Below are 10,838 nucleotides of genomic sequence, written 5' to 3' on the forward strand. Positions count from 1 at the left end.
ACTCTTACTCCTAAACCTGATAAACAGCAATAAATGTGTGATCCATATCACTCATAAACTTATATTCTGAATCTAAATAAACTTTCTGTTGAAAGGAACACTGCTTGAAACATGTAAACAAACAAACAAAAAGATAGCAAGTTATTTGTGCATATCAGGAACACTAGTTAACAGGCCTTCCCAACAACAAAGCGAAGAATCTGCCTCAGCCCTGTCTAGGGACGAGAGGAGCGGCTGGATTTGGCCTGGGAACGTGCACCGGCCTTGGTAGTAGAGGCAGCCCCAGCTGCCGCTCGGGCTCGGGCTCGGGCTCGGGCTCGCTCTTCCTCATCTCGCAGAGCCTCTTCATAATGCGGCGGGAAGGCACTGGGGACGGTATCACGGATCTTGGCCAGAAACTCTAGGACTTTCATCTTGCTGGTCTCAGCGTGGGCCCTCGGGCCCCACAGGAACTCGTAGCGTGGAGGATCACTGTTGGCCACCTGGCCGTATTCCAGGTACTTTTCCCGCACCAAATCTTGGGTGATGAGCTTCCTGGGCTCCCCAAAGATGAAGTGCCTCCTTCCATCATAGATGCCCAAAATATTCAGGAATTTTCAGATATCTTCCTCAGAGGTGCATTTGCCACTCAAGAAGATCACACCGAGGAGAGGCATGAGAAGCCCATTCTTAGAAAAGCCGCAGGCGCTGCTCATACTGCCATCACTGGTGAGGTCTAGGCTGCTGACGAGGGTATAGGAGTGACCGCCTGGCTTGACTTCCTTTAATTCTAGGCCAAAGACCAGCTCCATGCACTCAGAGGTTCTCCTGAGGATCTCGGGGAAGTGCTCCCTGTACCTTTTGTTGACGATCTTCAGCATGTCTGCCTTTTAATGGGCTCCTTCAATTTATACTTATACAGCAGGAACTGCACCAACATCCCCACCTTCCTGGTTAGAGGATCTTTGCGAGCACTCTCAGTAGAAGTTGAGGCCTGAGAGGAATTTTTATTTTCCTCAACCTGGCTCTTGGCACCTACATTAGATCTCGGGCGTGAAACACCTGCAGCAGCACTGGTGGTGGCCACACCTTCCTGGGGCTCCGGGGAAGTGCCAGGAACAGGGGAGCCTGAGGGAGCATCCCCAAAAACAGGAGAGGAGGAAGAAGTGGTCTCTTCCTCCTCTGCTGTGGTGGCCTGAGCACTCATAAGACCTCGGGTCTCATCTCTGTTACAGCGGCGTTTCTCACGAGCACGGAGCTTACTCTTCTGACCACGAGGCATAATGGCTGTGATCAGGGATGGCAGGTAAGGGTGTGAGCCAGTGGACAGGTGATTTGGGCCCCTTGACTTTAGACCGGTTCCAGGAACTGCCGTGCCCAGTGGTCGAGGTCCCGCCTTATTATCTTATAATTTTTTTAAAGATTTTATTTATTTGTCAGAGAGAGAGCTAGAGAGAGAAAACACAAGCAGGGGGAGTGGCAGAGGCAAAGGGAGAAGCAGGCTCTCCGCAGAGCAGGGAGCCTGATGCGGGGCTTGATCTCATGCCCCTGAGATCATGACCCGAGCTGAAACCAAGAGTCAGACACTCAACCGACTGAGCCACCCAGGTGCCCCATGATATGTGTGATTTCCGCTTCCTTGTTTTGGCTTATCTATTTTTTTGATCTATTATACAAAGAATATGTGTTATTTTTACAAAGAGAAAAAGTGTGGACACTAAAACTTGCTGGAAAGACTTTAAGGGACTTAGCAGACCTTTTCTTGGCTCTAATTGTTCCTAAATGCACCACAAATTATTCTGCTAATTCTGCTACCATCTCTGTGATTGTTTTAGAAGCAGAAGACCTACTTTTCAGGACAAAGGGCAAACTCCTTACTGAAGCATTCAAGGCCCGCACTCAGCTTTTTTTTTTTTTTTTTAAACTGAGAGAGAGAGAGGGAGAGTGCGAGCAGGGGGAGGGGCAAAGGAAGAGGAGAATCTCAAGCAGACACTGTGCTCAGCTTAGAAGACTGATGTGGGGCTCAATCCCATGACCCAGAGATCATGACCTCAGCTGAAACCAAGAGTCCGGTACTCAACTGACTGAGCCACCCAGCCCTGTCCCCCACTCCTGCATCTTAGCTTTAAAGGCCCATCCGCCGTTCTGCCCAGTGCTCCAGCCATTGTCATTCCCTATCTCTGCCATTGCTCATGCTATTTCCTTTACCTTCACTAACCTCCCTCCCACCCACCTTTAATGCCAATTGAACTCCTAGTTTTAGGACCCACCTGAAATGACTCCTCTTGAGCACCTTCCCGGGCACCAACCCACTTCCTTCACCTCTCCTCCCCCGCCAACTAATCATTTTCTCTCCCATGCTCCCACTTCATGCCAATCCCTGTTATAGCATTTGACACCCTGTGTCATCATTATTCAAATATCTGTCTAACCCTCTAGACCATGAACTAGGACAAGCCATGGGTCTTAGGTACCTGTGAGTCCCCAGCCCCTACCATAATTCCAGGTAGATAGTAGGTACTTAATACCCGCTCACTGAAGGATTGAATAACTAGGATCTGGAGTGTTTGTCCTATCAGCTTCAAGTGGACAGCCCAGCTTTTCACGACCTGGAAAGACACCTGTATGGTTTTTGATTTGTGTTTTTTTTTTGTTTTTGGTAACATGCTATCTTCTCTAAAGTGCATAGTGATGATCCTATTGAAAGTTTTGAAAAAAGAATGGATAGAGACAGGAAGGAGGTAAAGAAAGCAGAAATACTGATTTTTTTTAAAAGATTTTATTTATTTATCTGACAGAGAGAGACACAGCAAGAGAGGGAACACAAGCAGGGGGAGTGGGAGAGGGAGAAGCAGGCTTCCCACCGAGCAGAGAGCCCGATGTGGGGCTCGATCCCAGGACCCTGGGATCATGACCTGAGCCAAAGGCAGACGCTTAACGACTGAGCCACCCAGGTGCCCCAGAAATACTCTGATTTCATATGAAAAACCATCTACCTGGGAGGTTTGTTTTGCTAAGGAAGAGTGGGGGCAGCCCTGGTCAGAGCATGTGGTAGGAAATGGGAGTGTCCTATCTGGCACCTTCCTCACCTCGGGGCTTCGGTCACATGGAAGGTCATCTAAGTCTGCCCCCTGGCCAGGAGCAACATCTGTTTCCTTTCCCATACCCCGAGGCTCAGGCTCTTCTTATAGCCCATAACCCTCGGAGGTTGTGAGTACATCTCAACAAGGGCCATGTGGAGACCATGTCCTGCCTTTACTGTCCTTCTCAGTCAGGACATCATGCCCATCTTTTGAATCCAAGTCCTCCCTCCTCTGGGAAGCTTTTTCTGAGAAAAGCCCACCAATTGTGAGGCCTCCTGACTCACTTGGCTGAGTCAATATATAAGTGTAAAGACAGAAATGTTTTACATCGTCAATATCCTCCAGCCTAAGACCAAAGGAACATACCAGTAGTTGAACAAGTTGGGTAAAGAACCTACTATAAGCATTGGGTTTGGGTTTGATTATTTGGGGAAGTTTTGAAGGAAACAGGGGTTTGCTCCAGATTAGATGCTATTACAAAGTAGGGACAGTTTTTTTTTTTTTTAAAGAATTTATTCATTTATTCCTGAGAGACAGAGGGAGAGAGAGAGAGGGAGGGAGAGAGAGAGAGAGAGAGAAGCAGAGGGAGAAGCAGGCTCCCAAGGAGCAGGGAGCCCGATGCGGGACTCAATCCCAGGACCCTGGGATCGTGACCTGAGCCGAAGGCAGACGCTTAACCATCTGAGCCACCCAGGCGCCCAAAGTAGGGACAGTTCTATGATGGGTATTTCAAAAAATCTTATCTATAGGGAGGGGAGACTAGAATCAGGATAAAATTATAATTGGTAAAGAAGTGGTAGACACTCATTTTAGCCAAGAGAGGAAGATGTTTAGTATTTTGTGACCTTGTTTTTGTCCCTGCTTAAGTAAAATTACAAAGTGGCCTTGCTTTGCCTCCTTTCATCATGGTCGCTGAATGCCCTTGTCTGATGTTGGTGTTCTATGACATTGTTTATGTCCAATAGGAGAATAAAAAGGCCTAGCATGGGTGCCAGTCCAGCTCTGAATGTCAGGGGCTGCTCTTTTTTTTTTCTACCATGCAGTCCTTTCTCCCAACTAGACTATGATATGCCACCAGAGATGATGGCCCTTGCTTCTCCATCCCTGGCAAGGTCTTACATGGGACATTATATGTAGTTGTTTAGTAAATACTTGCTTATTGACTAGAGATCAGGAGTGCTGGTCTGGAACTTTCAGAGAGCCTCAACTCTTGGCCATTTACTTTGTGCCTGGTTAATTAACCTTCTGCTGTCAAGTTTCTCCTGAAGCAGCACATATAAGAAGTAGGCCTATTTCAACTTCAGATTGAAGGTCAGGAGACTGGTTTTAGTCCTGGCTCCTCCGTTAAGTTGCAAGACCTTGGGGAAGCTAGTTAGCTGCTCTGGGCCTTAGTTTCCACATTTAAAAAAGAATGGTTAGCTTCAATATCTAAAAGCCTTTCCAGCTCTGAAATTTTGGAAGAATATGCATTTTCTCTTGCATCTCTTCTACATTTATGGAAAGTGCTAAAGGATACATGGCCACACATCATTATAGAGTGGAGTAATTACTCAACAAATGGTGCTATAGGTGAGCTGTTTAAAATTAAAGATAACTGATATTTTAACCTTATACTATGTGTCAGTATTAATTCCAAATGGATTAAGGAGTTAAATGTAAACATTAAGAAGACCTCCAAAAGGAAGAAAATATAAAATTTATCTCTGGATGAGAAAAGATTTGCAAATTTATGATGTTAAAACCATGAAAATAATATTATTAGATTTTGTAACATAAAAATGAAAAACTACATACTTAGAAATATTAACCAACTTAGAAGACAAAATCAAACTAAGAACATATTTTCAACAAATGGTTAATATCCTAAATATAATCCCATCTCATTCCATCTACCTATTTTACTCAAATCTTTACTAAAGCCAGGTTATGATCTCAGCCAGGGAGGAAGTGTGTAAGTGCATTAGCTGGGAACAACGGATTCCTCCAAAACCAAATTAGATGATTCTCTCTGAAGGCCTGAGAAACTACTCAATAGCTTCTCTCCAGTAGTTGAAGAATGGAAAGATTATTATTGATATAATAATACCTTATGTGTATATAACATATCACAGTATGAAAAAGAGCATTACCCCATTATCTTGTTTGATTCTTAGAGCAACACTGTAAGATAGCTAATTATTACTCTCCCTTCACAAATGATAAACTGAGGCATAGAAATGATAATTTTCTTACAATCACATCAGTGGCTAAATGTTAAAACCAACTCTAGACCTCAGATTGGGATTCTACCTCAGTTTTGCTCTCTTTATAGTGAGGATTACAAATTAGAGATTTTCTACATTGCCTTCCAGATTTAAACCAACGTCTTTTGATAGCACCATGCTCTATTATTGTGGTGGAAAAATAAAAAATAAAAACATTAAAATTTTGTTGGGTTGATGAAAGGAAAACATCCCTCCTCACTTTGACAGGATTTATTGGTATTAAATATCCAAATATTATTTGCTATGTTTTTTCAAAAGACATTTTTAGTATTATAAAACTTTTTTTTAACAGAATGAGTATGAAATAGCAGTTAATTTCTGCATAATTTTCAGAATTACACTTGAGGTCTTGATTAAGTAGATTTTGAAATCAATAAAAAGACTTGGGGAGCACCTGGGTGGCTCAGTCCTTAAACGTCTGCCTTCGGCTGGGGTCATGATCCCGGGGTCCTGGGATCAAGCCCCGCATCGGGCTCCCTGCTTGGCGGGAGGCCTGTTTCTCCCTCTCCCACTCCTCCTGCTTGTGTTCCTGCTCTTGCTGTCTCTCTCTGTCAAATAAATAAATAAAATCTTAAAAAAAAAAAAAGACTTGGACTGTTGCCTCAGAAACATCCTAGGAAGCCTGCTCTTTTAAAGTCTGTCAGGCTTATTAGCTCTTAGGAGATGACCTGGTCCTTTAAAAGAAGTATCTCTTTTTTGTTCATTCTTTGAAGGCTTAAATTTGTCAGGGTTCATTATATACCTTCTAACTCCTCTCATTCACCACTTCTTCAATACTCAGTTCTGACTGCACCCATGTCAATTTTGTCTATTCTTTTCCAAGTAGCTTTAACCATGTTAAATTGTCCCACTTCTTTCTCTCTTCTTGGGAGATTTTTACTACTGCTGAAGTCTGAGCTGTACACCATTTTTATGACCCTGTCCCTAGTTGCATGAGCCATTACCAAGTGGAAATCGGGGAACACCTTGCAATTCACATGGCCCAAGGTGTCTCTGTATTGGACCACTATACTTTTTCAGACACTGGTAAAATTAAAGGGACAGGAGTCGTGTGGACCTGAGAGTCGTGGAGGACCCTCAGGCCTCGAAGAACAGGGAGGTAACCACGAGCAACCCTAGAACCTAAGGGCCTTGGTCACTCATTGGAGGCTGAGCATGTCAATCCTTGCTTCTCGACAAATGAGCCTGGAGGTCCAGCAGCGGGCCGCGGCCCATTGTTGAAGCTTCTGTCCCCGCCCCCAGTCACGGTTCTAGGGGGACCTTTGTAGTCCTGTCCACTGTCACCTCAGCGGAGGGCTGGGTGGGCCGCTGGTGACATCCACCCCCTTCCCTTCCCGTCGCGGGCCTCCTCAGGCACCGCCACAGACTGTCCTCCCCTCCGTGGCCGGCTCCTCGGCCGCCCAGTCCACCTCGCGTCGGGCCCCGCTGCCCACGGCCTCCAGTCTGCGGCAGCCCCCTCGGGGGCCACCATCTTTGCCGTTGGCGTCGCCTCGGCCTGGTCGCCGCCCCAGCGAGGTATTGCTCAGTGCCATGTCCGCCTCCGGGGATACAGGCGGGGCCCCGGGTGGCCAGGAGAGCCCCGTGCGCGTGGCGGGGGCGTGGGCCCCGGAGGCCGGAGGCGGCATCGGGGTGGCCGTCGAGTCTGGGCTCCCCCGGATGGAGGTGGTCGAAGTGGCGGGGCCCGTGGGAGGCCTCGGGGAGTTGCTGGTGGCCCTCGAGTCCGGGCCCCCTGGAATAGAGGTGGCCCTCGAGCCTGGGCCCCCCCAAATGGAGGTGGCCGTCGACTCCGGGCCCCCTCGAATGGAGGTGGCCCTCGAGACCGGGAGCCCCGGAACGGAGGCGGCCCTCGAGTCTGGGCCCCCCCAAATGGAGGTGGCCGTCGAGTCTGGGCCCCCTCGAATGGAGGTGGCCCTCGAGTCCGGGCCCCTCCCCCGAATGGAGGTGGCCCTCGAGTCTGGGCTCCCCCGGACTGAGGTGGTCGAAGTGGCGGGGCCCGTGGGAGGCCTCGGGGACGCTGCGCTGGCTCTGGGTCTGGGTCTGGCCCGCGGCCGGGAGGGCGGGAGCGCCGCGGCCGAGGAGGACGACTCGGACTTCGGGCCGGCGGAGGAGGATGGGGCAGAGCAGCCGCAGGAGGGCCTGGACAACCTGGTGGACGCCCACCAGTTCCCCATGGTGGGTTTCCGCTTCATGTTCCTGGAACTGGTGCACTCGCTGCTGCGCCGCGTCTACTACAACGACCACATCCTCGTGCGGCCCCCTGGCGGCCGCCTGACGCTCCGGCCCCGGGCCTGGCCGCCCCGCGGCCCCCGCGGGCACCCCGCGCCCCCCGCCGCCCCGCCGGCGCGGGCAGCACCGGCCATGGCCCGCGAGTCCGAGGGCTCGTCCGAGGAGGAGGCCGCCTGGGAGACGGCGGAGGAGCCCGACCAGGAGCCTGAGGAGGTCCGGGCGACCACCAAGGGTGAGGAGGGCCGGGCACGCCCGGGGGGCGGGGGCTGCGGGCGGCCCGGGCACCGAAGCCGGGGTCGGGCTTCCCCCAAACCCAAGGCCGAGGGCCCAAGCGGGAGCCCCACGCCCTAGGGACCTACGACTTTGAGAAGGAGGCGTGAGACCCCCTGGCAGCCTCGGCTGAGACGGCTGAGCGCCGCGGGACAGCGCGGGAGCCGCAGGCGGCTGTCCGCGCAGGGGGCCGGGGCCTGAAGGACTAGAGCGAGCCAACGGCACACCTCGTTTCTGTGCGGGGCTTTTAAAACTGTCAAGAGTCTCCAAAAGTTCGTCCCCGATCATTAGGAACTGACCCGCGAGCGCCTGGTACAAGTGAAATATTCAGGGGTTGAGGAGCTAACGAGCTTCACCATAGAATGTGTCGTTGCGGCACAACATCTTTGCGAGAAATCTCTGACAAAAACTTACGGAAGGCAGCAGACCCTGATGATTCTGATCCCTTCTTCTCAGAAGGGCCCGAAATAGCAGCACAGGGTGGCAGGGTGACTGACTGTTAAGAATGTCACCGTGAGAGTAAGTGATCAAGCGGCAGAACGGTGAGGGCCATGGAGGGGTCGTATCAACCTATGGGAAGCTTCCCACCTCTCCTTTTCCGAGTTCCTTCGATCCTCCTGCTTGTCCTCTGGGTAGAGTACTGGGTGTCACTATTCATCACGCATCGGGATGGTTTTCCCTGTGAATGTCTGCTCCAAAGTCTGTATCATTCTTTACCAAAGGAACAACTAAATATCAGTATGAGAAGTCTGGGGCCCACGACTCTGAAAGGGACGAAGGAAAAGACAAGTTCAACAAAAAACAAGAAGGACCCGACTAAAAAGCATCTGCCCCAACAGAGAACAGGCCCAGAAAATCCAGGTATCGGTACAGCTTTGCACATCACCCCCCGCCCCATTCCTGGCATTTACCTGTTACTGACAGTCTTATTTCTTTTTTTCAATTCTCCCAGTAAATTAAGCGTGTTTAAAATTAGTCTAAAAATTCAGTTTTACCTGCTTAGAACATTAATAGAATACTCACGTACCTAGTAATAGAAAGTACAGTATATTCTGAAATATATTTCATGGTTGCTCATTCGTTCTTGTGAGGTCTTTTGTCCTCTACCTGGAAGACTACTAACAAGTGGTAATTTGTATCAGCAACTGAGACCAATGTTTCTTTAGAGAACGGTTAGCAGAAGCAGCAGTGAAAGTGGCTGGGCTGTGCACTAGTTGGACATTCATTACTGGGCCATGGAAATGTACCCCCTTGTACTTACTAGGAGAGACAATGCCTTTGCGAAGGTGATTACATACAAAGAGCAAAAAGTCAAGAATTTCAAGGAGGACCACACTTAATGATTAATACCTAAGTATTCAGGTGTAGATTTTTGTATTTTATGTGACAGTCCAAGGAAACTTAGTCATAGTATGGTTATGACTTATCACTGAATTGGCAATTAAGTCTTGAGGTGTATCTTGTCTTTGAATGTATTGAAATGATTAACATTTTTTTTTTTTTTTGCATTTTCACAGCTGTGTATTTCATAATCACAGCCTCATTCTTGTATGGTAGATAGGGAGACCGAGGGTCTGGGAGAGTAAGGGAGTATCATCTGTGGAATGAGCAGAGGATTTTAAGGTGAAGGGATTTCCGTAAATTCCAGAATGGCCTCTCAAGGTGGGGTGGGGGAAGCATTTACGGAGTTAGGCAAGAGGGAGACAAGGTCGGTATGATCACAGAATTGAAGCCATGGGTTGCCCGAGCACCCTATACACAAGGGCACAGGTGACAAGAGGAGAGTGTGCTGTCCTCCACTTGCTGAGATCCAGCACACAAAGGCAGCACATGTACACAGGGCTGTTTTCACAGGTTTAGAAAGTCACTGGTGCTGGTTAATGCTGCCTAACTGCTCATTTTCTCTCATTTCATCCCGCAGTTGGCACATAAGAAAGAAGATGAAGAAAGAAGAAAGAATGTGTTGTTCATTATTTTTAGGTTTTTCATTTTTTAGAAGCCCACGGGAATTTCATTAACACCGATGTCATTCCAAACTGCATCACGCAAAAAGTGATATCCAATGAAATACGACTCTTCTCTTACGTTTGACAGATATATTTGACAGCATTTGTTCTAGTTAAAACTAAGTTTGTTTTAAATTAATACACTGGAATGTAGGCAGATTTTACTTAGTTAAATTATCTTGACTCAAATCTCTCTTTTTCCTCTTTGTTTTGGCCCACCGTACCTTCACTGAAAGGTATCACTTTCCACACCATTTGGTGAGCCTATTTTAAATTAGTTTATTACAGCCCCAAATAAAATAAAATGTCAAGTTTAAAACACTTTTTGTAAGGAGAGAGATGTAAGTCAGGTCTTTAGAGCTACACTGTCCACGACATTAGTAACTACACCCACACGTGGCTATGAAATATGGCTAGTCTAATTTGATATGTGCTGTTAAGTATACAAATGTCACATTAACTCACTGATTATTTCATATGGATTACATGTTGAAACGATAATATATTGAGCTAAAATATACTATTAAAACTAATTTTGCCCATTTCGTTTTACTCTTTTTAAAAGATTTTATTTATTTACTTGACGGGGAGGGGTGAGAAGAAGAGGGAGAGGGACAAGCGGACTCTGTGCTAAGCGCAGAGTCCGACGTGGGGCTCAGTCCCATGACCCTGAGATCATGACCTGAGCCAAAAGCAAGAGTCAGATGCTTAACTGCCTGAGCCACCCAGGCACCCCTCTTTTTACTTTTTAATGTGGCTACTAGAAAACTTAAAATTACACATGTGACTTGCATTATATGTCTATTAGACAGTGCTGCTCTAGAGTATGGTTTTTTTTTAAGATTTTATTTATTTATTTGAGAAAGAGAGAAAGTCCGAGCAGGGGGTGGGGGGGGGGTGTTTTGGGTTTTTTTTTTTAAAGATTTTATTTATTTATCTGAGAGAGAGAAAAAGCCCGAGCAGGGGGAAGGGCAGAGGGAAGGGCAGAGGGAGAAGCAGGCTCCCCACTA

General features: G+C 47.8%; 2 protein-coding genes across 2 annotated transcripts; one reads left to right on the plus strand and one right to left on the minus strand.

Moving 5' to 3' along the window:
• Positions 1-215: 215 nt before the first annotated feature.
• On the minus strand, positions 216-1,261 carry LOC113931497 (melanoma-associated antigen B4-like). The gene is given in 2 exon segments (XM_027609549.1): positions 216-871; positions 874-1,261. Coding segments are annotated over 2 exon segments (1,044 nt in total).
• Position 1,262: 1 nt separating this feature from the next.
• Positions 1,263-10,362, plus strand: LOC118356492 (cancer/testis antigen 47A-like). Its single transcript, XM_035725427.1, has 4 exons — positions 1,263-1,285; positions 6,616-7,784; positions 8,545-8,683; positions 9,744-10,362. Exons 1-3 carry the CDS (start codon positions 1,263-1,265, stop codon positions 8,640-8,642), a joined length of 1,290 nt encoding a protein of 429 aa, XP_035581320.1. The 3' UTR covers positions 8,643-8,683; positions 9,744-10,362.
• The last annotated feature ends 476 nt before the right edge of the window (positions 10,363-10,838 follow it).

Source organism: Zalophus californianus, chromosome X (assembly GCF_009762305.2).
Source record: "Zalophus californianus isolate mZalCal1 chromosome X, mZalCal1.pri.v2, whole genome shotgun sequence".
In the NCBI taxonomy this organism is placed as follows: Eukaryota; Metazoa; Chordata; class Mammalia; order Carnivora; family Otariidae; genus Zalophus; species Zalophus californianus.